The sequence below is a fragment of the Myotis davidii genome, unplaced genomic scaffold (genome assembly GCF_000327345.1).
Source record: "Myotis davidii unplaced genomic scaffold, ASM32734v1 scaffold449, whole genome shotgun sequence".
In the NCBI taxonomy this organism is placed as follows: domain Eukaryota; kingdom Metazoa; phylum Chordata; class Mammalia; order Chiroptera; family Vespertilionidae; genus Myotis; species Myotis davidii.
Genome location: NW_006383007.1, coordinates 1,342,101 through 1,361,875, shown reverse-complemented (window position 1 = coordinate 1,361,875; position 19,775 = coordinate 1,342,101). Strand labels below are relative to the sequence as shown.

Sequence of the window (19,775 nt, the reverse complement as noted above, 5' to 3'; positions counted from 1 at the left end):
GAACCTGGGACCCTTTGGTCTTCAGGCCAACGCTTTATCCACTGAGCCAAACCAACTAGGGCCAAGTCCTCTATTTTTAACAAATATAAAACATTGCAAAGCTTCAACTGTGGCATGCTACAAGAAAAAATAAATTTGGTGTAGTTTTAAAAAGAATCATACAAAAAAACTTTTTGGCAGACTCTAAAGGTAGAGCTGTTGGTAGCAATAGGGCCTACAAAATAGTTTGTTATTTATTGCTGGGTGCTTTACCTCCTTTGATGGTACTTGCAACAGGCCTGAAATGAAGATATGCATGGGAATTTCTTTTTCTGGTTATTAGCAGGGAGAGAAAAACAGTTTCAACAAACTTGTGGCTGTAGTGGACTCTAGTAACAGGTCCCTTGCTGGGTTCACGTGCAGAACAAATATTAATGTCGTTTGAAAGAGGCTGTTGAAAGAAAAACACCACATGATCTCACTCATTCATGGATAATAAAGACCATTATAAACTTATGAACAATAATAGATACAGAGGCAGAGCTGCCTCAAACAGACTGTCAAACTACTGCGGGAAGGCCAGGGAGGGTTGGGGAGCAAGAGGGGTGGGTAAGAGATCAACCGAAGGACTTGTATGCATGCATATAAGCATAACCAATGGACATAAGACACTGGGAGGTAGGGGAGGCCAGGGGATTGTCAAGGGAGGGGGGTGAAAAAGGAGACATATGTAATACTCTTTGTAATACTTTAAGCAATGAAAAAATAAAATTAATTAAATTTTTCTTTCACATTTAAGTAATTTTTAAACAAATTTTTACTACATCTTACACAGCATGATAAACTTATTTTGATTAAAAAACACACTTGTTTGGCAAGTAATAGCATAAATTTAGCAGAAATTTATTTGGGAGATTATGAACTCAGTTTTAAAATATTCTACACGAGCCCAGCCGGGTGTGGCTCAGTGATTGAGCGCTGACCCAGGAACCAAGAGGTCACTGGTTCAATTCCAGGTCAGGGCATATGCCCAGGTTGCAGGCTCGATCCCCAGTGTGGGGCATGCAGGAGGCAGCCAATCAATGATTCTCTCATTACTGATGTTTCTCTCTCTCTCTTCCTCTCCTTTCCTCTCTGAAATCAATAAAAATATATCTTTAAAAAAATCTACACGTAATTTGATTTTATGTACTGGAAAACACTAACATGTATAACTTAATAGAATTTATTTTTTATTATATTATAACCACTGTTAGATGGAAATAACTAAAAACATTTAATTCTAATATTAATTGGACTATATTCAACCTCATTCCTGGAAAGATTTTAAGAATCTACAAGATTTATTTTATCCTTCAAAATCATATTTTATCATGATACCAACAGATATTAAATGTTTTAAAAGTAGCAGCAGTGTGTGACATAGGAATACATTTAAATAGACTTCTAACAATAAATGTTTATTCAAATAATTTTTAAAACAAATCACAATAAACTTATCAAGTTCACAAACTTAAGATTCTACTTTTCTAACAATTAAGTTTATTTAACTTTTAAAATATAATTTTAAATATTTATTCCTATAAAGGACTTGAAGTGGCATACAACCTCTAAACATTTTAAAATATATGGAAATTAGGACTAATGGAAAAGTAATGGCTGAGAGACCCAAAATATCAACAACAACAAACACAACAAATGCACCAGGATGATGATAGCCATAAAGAAATTGATATGATTTGATCTTATAAATATAGGCCACAAATTCAGCCCTCTACCTTCTAGCTGTCAAGACAAATAGGGCAACATGATCCATTCCATAAATCAGTGTCTTTAATATAAAAATAAACCAGGTGCTAAGAAAAAGCAAACAATAAATGCTCCTTTGGGTCTTTCTAAAGCTGGCTCCCACTGAGTGAACACTGCCCTTAAAGAACTGCAGTGAGTGACACTGGGTAATGTCTTATACGCTTCTTCCAAGTGGGCCAGTGACAAAACATCTACATGCTGTTAGGTAAAAACAAAATTCTATAGGGGTAGAGAACAGTACGGTATGAGAATATACTTCTCTGCCTATCTGGATCTGGAGAAAGCTTTTTAAGTATGTAGGGAGAAATAAAATGTTATGTTAGGCAATCCTACATATTTTTTTTTCTTTCATAAAAAGTGAGAAGCACTGAAGGGGAATAAATAAATTTGAGACTTTAGGTTCTCTAACAAATCCTATATAATAAAAGTCTAATATGCAAATTGACCAAACAGCAGAACGACCAGTTACTATGACATGTACTGACCACCAGGGGGCAGATGCTCAACGCAGGAGCTGCCCCCTGGTGGTCAGTGCAGCAGCGCCGCTCAGCCAGAAGCTAGGCTCATGGCTGGCGAGCACAGCGGTGATGGCGGGATCCTCTCCCGCCTCCGCAGCACCACTAAGGAACAGTGAGCCGAGTAGTAAGGAGCAAGGGGTCCCAGACTGCGAGAGGGCACAGGCCAGGCTGAGAGACCCCCCCTTGCCCCATGCATTAATTTCGTGCACCGGACCTCTTGTATTTGTATAAGTAATTATATATCTCAAGTTAAGCATAGCACAACATCCTCTAATGTTCAGTTGGCTAGGCTGTGGGTAGAAATGATATCATCTTATAAGCAAAGAAAAGGACCAGTTAAGTCCCTGGCTCATGTTTTCACATGGGAATACATCTCTGTGGGAGCCAGTTTAGTTTGTCTAACTGTACCCATCCCATTTATGTGATATAAAATCAGTTTAAAAGGTAGTGACTAGCATTTATTTTAATAAAGTAGAAAATATTAAGTACCCTAATTTGGTATAAGCAATGTTTCATGAAACTTAGTCCACGTGTATGTGTGCCAGGTCATAACTAAAATGTATTTATTACTGTGGATCACAAACTCCTTGAAAACCACTATGCTAGTGAACACTCCCTATATAACTCATTCCTCTCTAAGGGAGAGCAATTTGTGCTAAGAAAAAGTGGGGGGAGGGAGGGAAAGCACATGCCCATATCTGCTGCTCTTTCAGAACAGTTTACTCTCAGGACATATATATTCTATGCAAACCCATGTTTTGCAAGTGGCCTGCTTCTGTGGAAGAAGTCTAAGGTTTCCAGCCTATGACTGGTTTTGAGTAAACTTGGGGCCTGACTACAAATGAAGAGGCCCATTTGGCATCAGGTCTAAATTTCATTTAGCAATCTACTTTATTTACTGACGTTGACAGTTTTATCTGATGAGCTCCTGTATTCCATCTCTGATTTGGTTCTAAATTCAAAGCATGATGACACTGAAAAGCACAGGTAGAAAATGGCTACATTTTTATCTCTGAATACTTTTATACTGGATAGTACCAGCCATTAAAAAAAGAAATAAACTCAAAAAAGCATCATTAAGCATTTAATTTAAATAATGTAATTTTTCAAACTATCCAAAGGAATGGACTGCAAAATATACTCCTAGACTACTGAATAATATAATCTGAAGTTGCATAGTATCTACAGAGAAATAAAACCATCCATCAGGCCATCCTATATATGTATTTCATAGATCAGCTCTATTCCAGCTAAACACTGAGGCATATCTGCCAAGAAAGACAACTTCAGTTTAATTTTAAGTATAGCTGGTCCAAAGCCATTTGCTCTCACAATAATGAAACCTCAATTCTAGTATTTTTATTAACTCCCACTTCATGGCAATTAAACTATACCGTTTACAAAAACATGCTCTTGAGGGGAAGGAGTGAATTAAGGAATCCATGTGTCCAATTCATCTAAGAAATTAAGTTTTAAAGAGAAAAAGAGGCAGAGAAGCTAAAATACGCCTTGTTTATTCAATTAAAATGATCATGTGAACCATCATGAGAACACGCCCAGTGCCCCTGATTCCACTGCAAATAAGAGTGACTTCTAAAAAGGTGTCCACATAGACAGGAAAGGCTTTTCTCTGCTCCTTTTAATTGGGTGGATCTTTCTATTGACACAAACCCCATTAATACAACCTGAGAACACAATATAGTCTCAGCATAAAAGGCAGTGTATGATTACACATCACAATATTTCCAAGTGATGTATAAGACATATCTGATTAAATAACACTTATCTGAGGCAGCTGAATTATGTTTGTATTTATTTTCCATTGGAAAGTACAACCACCATGCATATTCCAACAGAAAGAGCAGCAAAAGGAGCTGCTGCTGCTGTAGCAGTGGTGAAGTTAAATTATGGTTTAATTAAAGGCTCAAGCCAAAATTAAATAAGGGAGTTCAAATTCAAGTTACACAAAACCATGGCTCCAAGCCTAGCCTATGTCAAAGTTACTAGTATACCAGCATTTTTAATATAACAGCACATTTAATAGGAAAAGACTTTGGATACAAGTATCAAAAGAATGTTCCTACTTAAAATTTAATTTTTTTCCTTCCAAAAAGATACTTTTTCTTTGCCACAGACTGCCACTTATTATGGTAATTTACCTGAAAAGAGAAATACCCACTCTAATTTTGCAACCAAAAGTACTTCAAGCATTAACTTGTTGTTTTTATCTGTTAATCTATGGAGATTATTATAGAAACTTACATGTTGGGCATATGTGTCCTATATACCAAATTCTGTGAACTAGTGAAGTGAAACCTATTTTAACAGCCATAATAAATGTGTTCAATCATAATTAAAACATTAAATGGCACCATAAATATGTAAGCACAGTATAGTTGGGATAGTCCTGGTAGCTGTCCCTAAAAGTTATTATCAGAGCCCTCTTTTTACATCTCCCCAGGTGGTAATTTGGAGCCACTTATAGAAAACCTCCAAGGAAATCCTATCTTAATCTTTGGTTTCTTTTCAAAGATATACTAAAATTTCTGACATTTTTTTTTTTAAAAAGGGAGAAAAGAGAAGGTAAGGGCGCATATAAAACAAGATTAGCCATGAGTGGGTACCCACAAAAGCATCACTGTACTGTGCTGCCTCTATTTTTTAAATTTTCATAATAAATTTTAAGTATATTATAACAAGCCAGTTCCTGGTTTCCCACAGAAAGCATTAAAATAAATTTATTTATTCTCAAAAAGATAAAAAAATAACAAGTGTTGGTGAGAATGTGGGAAAAAAGGAAATCCTTGTGCACTTTGATGGAAATGTAAATTGGCACAGGAAATGTATATTGGAAAACACTTAAAAATAGAACTATCATGTAATCCTTCAATGCTACTTCCAGATATGCATTAGAAGAAACACAAACACTGACTGGAAAAGATATCTGCACCCCCATGTTACTGCAGCATTATTTACAATAGCCACAACATGGAAGCAACCTAAGCGTCCATTGATGGATGAATGGATAAAGAAAATGTTATACACACACACAGAGGAATATTATTCAGCCATAAAAAGAAAGTAAATTGTGCCATTTGAGACACCGGGGAGGAACACAAGAGCATTATACAGGGTAAAAGAAGTCAGACAGAGAAAAGACAAATACCTATGATCTCACTTGTATGTGGGATCTTTAAAAAAAAACACGAAACTCGTAGATACAGAGAACAGATTGATGGTTGCGAGAGGTGGGGGCTGGGGTATGCGTGAGGGTACAAACTTCTAGTTATAATATAAATAAGTCCCGGGGATGCAATGTACAGTATGCTGACTATAGTTAACAACAGTACTGTATTTTAAAAGTTGCCAAGAGAGATGTTAAAAGGTCTCAGAACAAAGAAAAAACAATGTGTAACTATGTGAAGTGATAGGTGTTAACTAGAATTATAGTGGTAATCATCTCACACTATACAGGTTGTCCCCCAAAAATATATACACATTTTGAACAAATATAAAGGTAGTGTTTATTAAATACATTTCCTTTTCAATATGTAATAGAATCAGCTGTTAAAGTGGGTATACATATTTTTGGGACACCCTGTATACATATACCAAATCATTATGTATATCCCTAGACCTAATACATTATATGTCAATTAAAAAAATAAATTTAAACCTAATAGATAAGCTGCTAAGAGCTAAGATCCAGAACCATAAAGCAACAATATGTTAGTAAACCCAAAAGCAATTAAAAAAAAGCTTTCCTTGTTGTTCATTATGATTCATTACATTACTGCATCAAATAAGAGGTAAGAGAAGTAATTAGTTATATTCTGAAATATATTCTTAGTTTATGGTAGGCCTTTGATAAATCCACCATGAGCCTGCAAAACCGACTTCTGCTTCGAAGCATCCAAAGAAATCTCTGCAGGAAAAGGACACACTATTGAGTATCTGACAGCAGATGCCCTGATCCTTACCCAGAAAATCAGAAATTAGGTTGGCTCTGGAAGATTTACATAGGTTTCAGTAGTACTGGTAGTGGTAGTTAACAGAGCTGCAGTGATGTATTAAAAAAGCCATCTCTTACTGAGTACTTATACATACCAAGAAGCACTTTTCATAATTCAATTTTCACAATAAACCTAAGTACTTTTAATATGCTCATTTTAGAAATGAGATAGAGATAAACAGAGGTGCCCAATATTCCATACTAAATAAGTGACAGCAGGTGCAGCCCAGGCCTTCTGGCTCTTACTCTTAATCACCACATGTACTTCCGTAACCACCTTAATAGAAGCTAAAAGAAAGGTGAGGAAGCCAGCATTCTGTCCATGCATCATAACTGTTAGTTTTGCTTCTCACTCTCCTCTAAATATTGTCTAAGTACTTTTTAACTCTTAGATCCATAAATAGAAAATGCTTCTCTCCTCATCCCCAATCCACTTCCTCTACTTGTCTATTGGAAACGTTAACAGAAGCTAAGAAGAAAAAAATGTAAATAACTGACTCTGCTACTTAAGAAGTCTGCAGAAAGTATATAAAATTGTTAAACAAAGTTTTATGGATAGTATCTATATTTATAAAAAGGCGGTGACTGTGACGACAGAAACGACCATTCAACCGGTCACCATGCAGTACTAACATAGATACATAGACACAGGTATAGTCTATGAGTGAACTAAGAATGAACAAGGCAAATGCTTGCCTCCACAGAGCTCGCACTGTAAGAAGGTTAGGTCAGGGATGAAAATTCAAAATTGCTACCAGCACAAGCCTGAGGTGCCGCTTCTCAGAGCGTCCAGAGATATACCTGGTAGCGAACTTGGGGCGTGACTGAAGGGCTGGCGCCGATATGAAGGTGGGGATGTTCTGGATTCCCCAGAGGAGCCAAAGCCTGCCTAGGACGGACCTTTTTGATGCTGACTGGCATAGAAACCGACCAATCAGAACCTAATCTGGGTGAACTGCGAAGGCAGAACCTAAGGTGGGGGCTGAGGAGGGGTTTGAAGAGCAACAGCTGTTTGGTGTAAGGTGTAAGAAAGTGGTTCAATTTGTTAATAACCGGTTTGGCAGTATAATGCATATGGCTGGCTATCAGTCCAGATATAGGGGTTATGTATTTTTGTCTGCCAAGAACATTTCCTCCTGCTGTAAAAGGCTTCCCCGCCCCCCATAAGCAATCCTATCCTATATAATCTATCTATACTAATAAAAGGGTAATATGCTAATTAGATGGGGTCAATGGACACCCGACTTCCTTCCCGACAAAGCCATGGTGGTGGGGTCGATGCAGAGGCAGTTAGGGGTGATCAGACTGGCAAGGGAGAGCAGTTAGGGTAGAGATCAGGCTGAGAGGGGGTTAAGGGCAATCAGGCCAGCAGAGGAGGGTAGTTGGGGGCAATCAGGCCGGCAGGGGAGGGCAGTTGGGGGCAACCAGGCCGGGAGGGGAGAGCAGTTGGGGGCATTAGGAAGAGAGGCAGGTGAGTGGTTAGGAGCCAGTGGTCCTGGATTGCGAGAGGGATGTCCGACTGCCTGTTTAGGCCCAATCCCTGTGGGACCGGGCCTAAACTGGCAGTGGGACATCCCCCAAGGGGTCCCGGATGGAGAGGGCGCAGGCTGGGCTGAGGGACAACGCCCCACCCCCGCACAAATTTCTTGCATCGGGCCTCTACACTAACAAAAGAGAAAGATACAGAATGACCATACCTTCATGATGCCCACCAGCCAATCAGGAGTGAGTATGCAAATTAACCTCATCGCCTCCATGGAGACGACAGCAGGGAGGAGGCAGCTCCCAGCACAGCACAGCCTGCTTGGCTGACCCAGGAGCAGGGAAGCGCGGCCTGCAGGCAGCTCCCAGCACGGCAGGTCGTTGCCGTTGCAACCAGGGAGCAGGCAAGCCCGGCTGGCAGGCAGCTCCCAGCACGGCCTGTGGCAACCCAGGAGCAGGGAAGCACGGCCAGCAGGCAGCTCCAAGCACGGCCTGCTTGGCCGTTGCCACAGTGATCTGGAAGCAGACAAGAGCTGCTTGCAGGCACCACCCAGCATGGCCTGCTTGGCCATTGCCTCGGCGACCAAGGAGCAGGCAAGTGTAGCCCACAGGCAGCACCCAGCACGGCCTGCTTGGCAGTCGCTGCGATGTGGAGCAGGCAGGCCCCACAGAGAGCAGAGAACCATGGGGAGCAGGCCTAAGCCAGCAGTAGGACATCCCCTGAGGGCTCCCAGATTGGAGAGGGGACAGGTCAGGCTGAGGGACACACACACACACACACACACACACACACACACCGCGCACGAATTTCATGCACCGGGCCTCTAGTATAATACTAATTATCCTGGACCAAATAGTGATAATCAAAAGTATATTCAAATACACTTACATAACCGCAAACTATACAGTTTTACAAAGGTTAGGCATGACTATTTCATTTTCAAATATCCTCATTACATAAAATTGATGTAAGCAGAATTAGTAATTCTATTAATACTAAAAAGATTTATGTTTTTACTGCTTTATCTTATAATAATGTGAAATCAAATATACTGCATAAATAGACAATTGGCAATAAAAAGTTACACTTTCAAAAACCCTGTGCACAGCTAGGCATTTCCTGGTTTTCTGGATGCAGGATTTATTTGAAAGAAATATAAATCACTAATTACAAAGCATAAAGTAGACAGAGAAATCTAAATAGGATCGTGGGAAACAGGCAAGGTCACATGCGAAAAAAGTAAAGGAAAAAAATACAATTATAAAGAGTCTAAATGTTTTCTGAAAACATTACATTATAGGTAAGTATGTTCTGGTTCCAAAAAATATCTACTCTGTTAAGCTTTACTACTAAGATGATATTTTAAAAGTAAAGTCCATAAAAATCCTTTGACAGGAGACAAAATACCAACATTACTTGAATACTTTTATTTTATTCAATCTTTTCTAAATTTCTGCCTACTTCTCAGAAATAAGTTCAAAAACATTAATACATGGTCAAATTTATACAAACACTGATAAAAATGAAAATCTATGTATTTAGTGACAACTAAAAGAAGCATACGTTGCATCAATTAACTAGGATCAATTAAATCCTAAAATTATCAATAGTGGTTAGTTTCCAACCTTGCCATTACAAACACAGTCACTGGTAAGAAAACTCCAGGTACAAGCACTCATATTTATTATTCTCCAATCAGAGCTACAAGTGTTTCCACGGAAAGTATGGCAGCCAAGCTTAGGGCTATTTCCTTTCCGCTGTAAGTTATAACACCGTCTCCCCAACCCTATTACTGGTTCCCCTTGCCTAGGAAAACATCCCACATACACACAGAGAAGGGAAAAAGATCAAACCTAACACGAGAAAATAAGATCTTCTTGCTATTTTAGTCAAATGAAATCACAAATCAGGGTATGTACTGTCCAGTCTCCCATACAATATTGTCCAATGAGAATATTCAGAATTCCTAAGACATTGCAAATTAAAAAATTAGTTTAACTTCAATAAAAAGTTAAACTTCAATTAGCCAAAATAAATTCCTTTATCTATTCTTTGAGAATTCCAATTAATTGGGGTTCTTACATGCTTTTGATGCCCTAATTTTTGTACAGAAGGAGGAAACTGACTAGATAAGATAGAGTGGGTTATGGATCTAATGCTTATTCAAATACATTCTAATGGTATGTTTGCTTTAAAATTTTTTCACATTCTGCAAAATGTCAGGCTAAAATTAACAGGGCTAAGGGGAAAATAAATTTGGAACAAACCATTGGAAAACTACAACTCTGTCACCAGAGCAGTGACAAAAACATTAACTGGTACCTAGGAAGATAACCTGGACCGCCCAGACAGGTGGATTAACTTGGCTGGAGGCTGCCACAAGGATAAAAAAACACATCAAAACAAAGCTAGGAGATACTCAACCAATAGAAGTGGAACCTGACCCAGAGGGGCTGCTCTTCAGGGGGCCACCATTAGTAGGGAGCCACACAAAACTGACAAGGGCTATTTCCTTTCCCCTGTAAGTTATAACACCATCTCCCCAACCCTATTACTGGTTCCCCTTGCCTAGGAAAACATCCCACATTCAGCAATGTAATTTTTGTGTTCAACTGGTATAATTCTCTAATTTCTAACATGTGTGAGCAAAACCACATTATAGAAATAAAAAGTCTGCTTTAAATATGTTTGCAAAGCAAGGCTAGCCATCCTTTTAACACTTTCTTTTGACCATTTTTCTTTTGGGTACTTCCTCTTTTTTACTTACATGAGTCTCATAAATTACAAGAGTTAGTCATTTGTCAGATGTGTAACAAATTGTTTTTCCAACTGATCACTTGATTTTATGCTGAGGTTCATGAGTTTGGGAAGATTTTTTAATGGTTTAATTGTATATACTAATGGCTTCATCTTTTCTCATTCCTGAGATTTAATGCCTCACTTTTAGATCACCAATTCCAGTGTTATAAGTAGATTCACACCTGTTTTCTTCAAATACATTTTTTACATTTGTCTTTAACTTATCTGAAATTTTAGCATAAAGTTTAAGCAGAAATTCAGTCTGATTTTTTTAATCTACAAATTGCTATTAACTCTGTACTTCCATCTATTTTCCCCCGCTGAGTTGAATTGCCATTTTTTATCTTACAAAGTATCCAATATGTTTAGATTGACCCTCTTTTCTTTTTCTTATTTTTTTAATTTTTTTTATCTTTAATTTCTTTATTGGCTAAGGTATCACAAATGTGTCCTCATCCCCCCATTAACCCCCTTGCTCTGTGTGGAGAGGCTATGACAGGGAATGTTTAACAGGCAGAAAACAGAGTAGAAATGCTCGGCACACTTTAATTCAGTGTTGCGAGGTACTGTTTAATTACTGCAGCTTCCTGATGATCCTTTCCCTTCCCAAATCATCATTTTTTCAGAAATGTTACCATGTATGTATGTAAGAAATTAAATTAGAGTACCTATATAAGGGGGGGGAGGGTCAGAGTAGGCTAGAAGGAAAAGTGAAGCATTCTTTTGAATTCAAAAGCCCATAGGACTATACTTCTGATGCACTTAGTTTGCTTCTGATAACCATTTTATAATCATAAAGAACAGATGTTAACAAGGGTGACCAAGTAAGCTACATCTAAGATTAGCAATACTTTGATCCAAAAAAAAAGCAACAGATCTGGATATTTGGATCAAAAGAACAAAGACCAAATAATTAAATGTTATGCTTATGTTTTTCCAGAAATTCCAGTTTCCTTAATTACATAATCTCTGTGTTCTACAAAAGCTTATCTAGGGGCTTAATGTACTAGTTAGTAATTAGGCTGTTTTCATTCCATAAAAGTCTATAAACATCGTTTTCAATGTTTTTCTTTACTATAGCATCATAAAATTATAATAAATGAAATTAAAAGTCTAGATTTAGGCTAAGGGATGTAATAGCAGGCCCTATGTACAGTATCTCATAATTGTGTCATAAATTTTTCCAAATACTCACTTATTAAGCAATGGATGTTATGGGAGTAACGTGAATTGTCTGGGATGGTGAAGCTGCTATCACAGATAGCAACCTGACTCTCACCAAAAGGAAGAGTGAAGAAACAAAGTTTATACAGTAAACATCCCAGTGCCTGTAAAATAAAGAAGCATGAATATCATCAGAATTCAAATAAACAACTTAACCACAAGACATAAAAATAGCATTAAACCAAAAACTAAATTTGTTATTTTAAAGACTAATGTTTTTATACTGAATTAATCTTTTCACAAATTACTTGCTTAAACTAATTAATGAGCTTATTTGTTGAGAAGACATTTAACTATATCATTTCCATGTTTTTCATCACATCTGTGGATAGCTGGCTAAATTAATGCTATCATAGAACTATAAATCATAAATAATATAACTAAAATTAGAAGTGGTTGGTCCCTTTGAGGAAAAAAATTATACTTTTATTTCTTTCACAACACTTATTAAAAATTCACTATAAAACATGTTTTAAAATGCTGGGATTCCAAAAAAGTTAGCCAGCACAATTAAATTTATTAGACACTAAGCATGTGTCATTATTTCATACTATAAAAATTAGTCCCTATTTTTCTGTATAACCCTATGATCTTTATTCCATAATTTACTAATCATATTTGTACCTGGTAATCTATATTAAAATTCAAAAAGGCAGGGCTCTGTCTGCTTCACAGACATCACAGGATCAATAAATATACTTGCTGACAACAAAAAACAAAATACCCTAAAAACAAAACTGTAGCTAAGCTGCTAACACAGCTCAAACCAGAGAACCAGTAATGAAATGTAATTTTCAGGTCAAGAAATCAATATGTTGTCACAAGATGTGTAATCTACAAGCCTTAACTGTGTAAGGGGTATTTCTAACCCTAAACAGATTGTATGAACTTATTCAATAGTTAGTACACAATTTTATCAACAGTACTAAAATTTGTCCTTACCATCTAAAAATCAGCAAATCAGTTTTGCTTTGTTGAATTTTCTCCACATACCAACTTAGCAAATGCAACTAACAAATACTCTAACCTTTATAACTATTTTGAAGATCACACTATATAGAAACACCTGTGTTAAATAATATTAATTTACTAACCATTACTTTCAACATTTTAACAGTGTTCTAAGGAAAACTTTAAAGGCTTTAGAAATTTCAATATATCCAAAGACATTACAGGGTTATTTATTATATGATTAACAAAATTGTGAAGATTCTGCCCAGCCAATGTGGCTCAATGGTTGAGCATCGACCCAGGAATCAAGAGGTCACGGTTAGATTCCTGGTCAGGGTACATGTCCGGGGTTTCAGGCTCAATCCCCATTGGGTGGTGTGCAGGAAGCAGCCAACTGATGGTATTACTCTCTCATTGATGTTTCTATCTCTCTATCCCTCCCCCTCCTCTCTCTCAAAAAAAATCAAAACATTTATTTAAACTATGAAGATTCTGAATAGAAAAATCCAGTAAAATGTGGCTTTAAAAATTTTATAATGCTTTGTTTTATAAGTAAGATATCTTCAGCATGTATGCAGTAAACTGATGATAAGGCTCCCTTAACAATAATAAAAAATACTATTAATGGTGTAATATCTGCATTAAATTACACTTTCTCCTACCCAGATGACAATCTCCAGTGGTCGGCAAACTCATTAGTCAACAGAGCCAAATATCAACAGTACGACGGTTGAAATTTCTTTTGAGAGCCAAATTTTTTAAACTTAAACTATATAGGTAGGTACATTGTTATTAACTTAATTAGGGTACTCCTACGGCTTAGGGAGAGCCACACTCAAGGGGCCAAAGAGCCGCATGTGGCTCGTGAGCCGCAGTTTGCCGACCACGGGTCTAGGCAAAAGGGATCTCTATTTTAGCCAGTTTTCTCTCGTCAATCAGACCTTTAGTAATGTGTCATGTGTTACAGTAAGTGTTGTGGGAGTACCCAGTTAACAGTTTTAGACAGCAATAAATCTAAAATATTCTGCTTCATGTTGTTTGAACACAATGAGGTGTCCTAGTTTTTTCATACCAAAGGCATTTCCCTCTTCATCCATTTTATATTATGAGACTTGTTCAAAAAACAAGAGAGAACAAATGACATGATTTTAAAAGCTATCACCATCCTCCATTTTCTTCATTAAAAGGTAACATGAAGCATCTCCCACCTAAAAAGTGGTAGCTTACTTACATTTCACCTGAGCTAAGACAAGCATAAAAAAACACCATGCAAATTAAAGTTCTATCTCTGTCAAGCATATAAACACAGCTTCTGTTTTCTGATTATTTTTCTTGCTTCTTTTTTTTTTTATCTTTGAGTATGTACAACCCCATAGTTATACCAAGTTAGCTGTTAGAGAAATACTACTCCATATACTAATCTATAAATTTTAAACTTATCACTGACAACTTAATATGTTGCTTGGCATGCACACTAAGTCTGCTGAAAAATAAACAACAAGAAAAGATTCCCTCTCCTTTTTGTTAAGATACTGGGTAACCCTTGATGATTTCAAAACAGTATTGAGCTATGATGTCTGTTGTTTCTTCTGTTGTTGAAATAGATTTTTAGGTAATACAGATTTCAACAGCCAGTCACAAAATTAGGTCAGTAAACGCTTGCATAGTCACCTCTTCTAATATTTTCATTTTATCAATTCAGATCCAATTGAATTTGCTTTCTACATTATACTACAAACCATTTAATGAGTCAAATGTTAATGTTGAGAAAAGCAAATTAAATTTGAGTTATACAAGCTGGTGATCTAAAAGCAGTATCAAATTAAACCAAACTTATTCATGGTGTGATTGAATTATGTGTATGGTTAAAAATGCAACTACTAAAGATTTAAGAAACACCATTTGGTGAAAAAGTATATATTATGTGGAAAGATAAAAAGATATCAAAGTTATTCCTTATTACCTTGCAGGAATATTTGGGTATCCCAACCCCAAGAGGAAGAGTCCAGGAGAAGAGAACCAAGGAGATATTCATTTTATTTCACACATTACTTTCAACTACTTTCTGAACACTATGTTTTAAAAACAAAATAAACATGACTTTTCTAATAAACTCTAGAACTATTTCCAAAGGATTTTTTCCCTCCATCCCTAGCATGGTCACTAGTGACAAATATAGCTAAATACTAGCTGAAGTTAAATGAATTTACATTTAAAGTACCTCCCTGCTAGTTTATTAAATACTAGAGGCCCGGTGCACGAAATACGTGCATGGGTAGGGTCCCTAGGCCTGGCTGGCGATCAGGGCCGATCAGGTTCCCCACCTCCTCCTTCCCTCGCTCCCTCAGCACCGTGCTGCCACTGGTCACCCGTCATGTTCCGCGCTGCTCCCTAGTGGTCAGCGAATGTCATAGGGAGCAATTGAACTCCCAGTCTCCTGGTCGAACTCCAGAGGGGACAATTTGCATATTAGCCTTTTATTATAAAGGATTACTAAAATATAGTTTGCTTATGAAATAAGTAAAAAAGAAGTACTGGCGTCTATATATATAAAAGGCTAATATGCTAAGTGTCCGACTGTTCACTATGATGCGTACTGACCACCAGGGGGCAGACGCTCAATGCATAGGCATGGAAACATGGAACAGACTGATGAATACCAGAGGGAAGGGGGAAGAAGGGTGGGAAGAGATTAACCAAAGATCTTATATGCATACTAGAGTCCTGGTGCACAGATTCATGCACCGGTGGGGGTCCCTCAGCATGGCCTGCGCCCTCTTGCAATCTGGGACCCCTCAGGGGATGTCGACTGCTGGTTTCAGCCCAATCCCCACAGGCAAAATCTAACCTAAAGTTCAGCTTTATAGAAACACAATCTATCTTAATAATTCAATCCAAATATATATGATATGCTAAATAATAAAAAACTTGATATATGTTTTAATCAATGACATGTTTATAATTAGGAAAAGTTTTATGTATGTTAATTTCCTAAAATATTCTAGAAAGTTATCAGTGTAATTTCCAGCTTTTCCATAAGGTGACCAACCAAAATTCCACTCAATCAACACTCGTATCTAATCTAAACACTAAAAAATATCATGATAAAAAGTTCTATAATATGGAAGCCCATTATTTGCTTTTTTATACCTAAGCTTTCCTACTCAGGATTAAGAACATAAAATGTTCTATTTTCATCACCTGAATAAGAATCTCTACTATACAACACTTTCCTGCTTATTAGTAAATACCTGTTGGGAACACGGGGCAAATAATCAATTGAACTCAAATTTTTAAAATTTGGTTAGAGAAAACGTCAACCTTTCTTGGCCTTACCCAGATATCAGCCTTGGTGGTGATGGGTTTCCCTCCATAAAGGTTGATCATTTCAGGGGCTCTGTATGACAGAGTTGTATACCTGGCAGTAAATAAGTAAAATGGAGTGGAGATATTAAAATAAAATAAAAAGACAGATACTACATTGTTTCTACATAAAATGCTGCAAAAAATTTCTCTGTTCAATAACATTAGATAAAAATAATACTACTTTTAAAAGGCATTAAAGTCTATCAAGGATTAAACAATACAAAACATGTAGATATACACATTTTTATTCAATAAGCACAATAGCATCTCTAATGATAAAAACTTAATTCTCTTTAATACAAAAATTTTAAATAAAGACAATGTATTGGAAACATAGTTTTCCTTGAGTTCGTTATTTGAAATAATATAACACTTAAAATATCCTCATCAACATATTTTAATCAATTTAAAAATAAAACTTCTTTCAAAATATTAGTTTATATGTTCACTTAAGGAGTTTGTTTTCATGGACTCTAACGTACTTCCTTGCACAGGGCAGTAAATCTCCTTTAGGTTTGTTTTTATAATTGTAGTTTTTAAAAAATGTAGGTGCCATAATTTTAATACACTAATTAAGTACAATTCTAATACTGCCATCATGAGCTATTTGGAATTATAAGACACTGAATATTAACCAATATAAAAACCCCAAATACATTACGAACAGAATATTTTAATGAAGTAGTGCTCAATTTCATGGCAGAAATTACAAAAATATGGATGAACTTCCTGCATCATGGCATAACTTAAAATTCATTTTGACTGTTTATAGGTTTTATTTTACACAAAGTGTTCTTAAAGGTGAGCATTCTACAATCTTACTGATTTCAATGACCCTGATTGGTGGGACATCCTGAATGATACAGAGAAGCAACCCAAGAAACCAGAGTAAGAAATGCATGCAGGCAGGACTTTCGTTCAATGCTAGCCTGTAGCACCCCCTTACTGCTATCCTTCAGTGTCCACTACATTGAAGGCCCTAAATAAATACCTATTAATTAAGTAAATGGTTGGGCCATTAACTCTTCAATTGAGCCACAAAGCACACCCTCATAAGTTTACATTCATCATTAATGCAAAATTCTATTAAACCTTAACTATACTTCAGATCTCAACAACAAGAAATAAAACCTAGCAAGTTAGAAGTGCTTGAGCAGAATCAAAGCAGCCATTATATATCACAATCCAATCTTTTTTTTTAAATTGCATTCACAAGAAGTTAATTCTATAATTTACTGTTCTTGAATTCTTTAGGACATTTATACGTTTACTAAGGAGTTTGTTTTTATGGAATCTAATATAATCACCATAAGCTAAGTTCTCTGTTAAAAATACATAGTCTAGAAATCCATAGTGCTATACAACTAAGCCAAGGTAATATCAGCTCTACTTGAGCTATTTCAAAATAAAAGTTACAGTTCAAAAAACAACTCCTAGACAGTTTAAAACAACTGAGAATTTGTGAAGAAGAGGGCAACTCAGGAAAGGCAACTACTTATAAATTTCTATTCTAACAGATCTTTCTGCAGTCTGTATCATTTTATTAAGGTAATCTAAGACTTACAAACAGTTCCATTTTCTAAAACAGAAAAGTCTTTTTTATTTTTTATTTTATCTTTTTTTATTGCTTAAAGTATTACAAAGGGTATTACATATGTGTTCTTTCTCCCTGCCCCCCGCCCCCACCCTTGAGAGTCCCCTAGCCTCCCGTACCCGCCAGTGTCTTATGTTCACTGGTTATGCTTATATGCATGCATACAAGTCCTTCGGTTGATCTCTTACCCCCCTCCCTTCTGCCCCGCCAACCCTCCCCGGCCTTCCCGCTGCAGTTTGACAATCTTAAAACAGAAAAGTCTTAACAAGTAATCTAGCAGCCATGCAAAGTACAAGAATAAGGAAACATAAAGCAGATATGACTTATTTTTCTACCAGAGAGCTTTCCAGTACACTATTACTAAGTAACACATTTTCAACAGTTTTCAATACATACAGAAGTCAACTTGTTAATATGAAATATGAAATAAGTTTAAATGTTTTCAAATAATTTAATTTTTCCTAACAAAAACAGTACTACTAAAAATAAAGATGCTTAACTGAATTCAACAATCAGTGAAAACTGCCTTTAATGGTTCCACTCATTACTACAGCTTATTTAACAACTTTCTTGATAAATGTGTTTAAAACGTAGATGAAAACCTTGTTTCCATGGTAAAATGTATTTCCTATTTAGCTAGATCAGACATAAATTAATCAATATCTATGGTATAAAGGTATTTTGAAGAAATCTATGAATGGAATATCTAAAATATGTATCAGCAGAGCTGATCACAGACCCAAGTTAACTAAAATTCCCTTAAGACAAATGCAAGAAAGATAAACACTTACTTTTTAATTTCTTCTTCTACTATATTCACTCCATCTTTTTGAGGATTAAGAAATTTATTAGTGGCACTGCCAAAGTCACAAAGTACATAGTTTCCACCATCATTCAACAAAATATTTTCTACCTTAAGAGAAAAAAATCAATAATTAGTATTATTTTCAAAATGAAGATTATTTTTTTACAATCATGACCTTACACAAACATTGACACGTTTGTGATACATACAAATACATATACACATACATACACACACACACTATATATACCCCTGTATATGATACCTCAAATTATGAGGAAGGACAAGTGAATCAGACAAAAAATATACTCTACTATAGTAGTCTACTGCTTCTCTTACTAAAAACAGAGAAGTGCTTCTTCCATCTCAGGATGATTTTTGCAGGGGACAAGAAACCCCAAATAAATCCTCTCTAAAAGTGCTTCAGTGAAAGAGAGGAACTTGTAGCAGTCACAGTCTATACTATAACTCCATTTCTCTCCATTTCTGACACTTTACCTTATCTATAGACAAGCAATAACAAAAAAACATAAAATTCTAACTCTGACTTTTCATACCATTTTTATATAAAATACTATACTGAGCCCTGGCCATTTTTGCTCAGTGGTTAGAGTGTCAGCCCACGTACTGAAGGATCTTGGGTTCAAGTCCCAGTCAAGGGCACGTACCTCGGTAGCAGTTCTCTTTCCTGGTCGGCACATGCAGGAAGCAACCAATCGATGTGTCTCACATCCATGTTTCTTTCTCTCTCTCTCTCGCTCGCTCTCTCTCTCTCTCTCTCTCGCTCTCTCTCTCTCTCTCTCTTCCTCTCTACCCCCCTCCTCCCTCCCTTCCATTCTGTCTAAAAAAATCAATGGAAAAATCCTCAGGTAAAGATTAAAAAAAAAAAATACTATACTGAAAAACAAGATTTGACTTTATGCCTTAACTTGGATATTAGAGTTGTAGTAATTTAAGTGAACAAATTGCATGCAGTTTCTAGAACAGGGCAGTGTGGATTCACAGCCCAACTTTGCTCCTTCACTAACATGCATACACGTGGACAATTTGCTTTACCACTCTGTGCATTAGTTTCCATCTCTATAAAATGGGGGAGATAGTATCTATTATTATAACAAGTAAATTAATTAAAATATGTAGATTGCTTAGAACAGTGGCTGGAATACTCAACCACTATAAGATAACTACTCAACAAGTGATGCCATTTGATTACATTTTTCCACAATATTTTTTAT

General features: G+C 36.4%; 1 protein-coding gene and 1 long non-coding RNA gene across 2 annotated transcripts in view; both read right to left on the bottom strand.

Annotated features, from left to right (window-relative positions):
• BMP2K (BMP2 inducible kinase) overlaps positions 1 to 19,775 on the bottom strand; it is a 104,168-nt gene that overhangs the window by 54,285 nt on the left and 30,108 nt on the right. The window contains exons 5-7 of the mRNA XM_015557639.1: positions 18,527 to 18,648; positions 16,112 to 16,193; positions 11,796 to 11,928 (exon numbers count right to left, since the gene is read on the bottom strand). Of these exons, the coding sequence (XP_015413125.1) occupies positions 11,796 to 11,928; positions 16,112 to 16,193; positions 18,527 to 18,648 (337 nt within the window). The remainder of the gene's footprint in view (positions 1 to 11,795; positions 11,929 to 16,111; positions 16,194 to 18,526; positions 18,649 to 19,775) is intronic.
• Positions 8,804 to 11,785, bottom strand: LOC107181568. Its single transcript, XR_001512232.1, has 2 exons — positions 9,618 to 11,785; positions 8,804 to 9,448 (listed from the first exon to the last, which is right to left on the bottom strand). It is a non-coding gene; the product is annotated as an uncharacterized LOC107181568 (long non-coding RNA).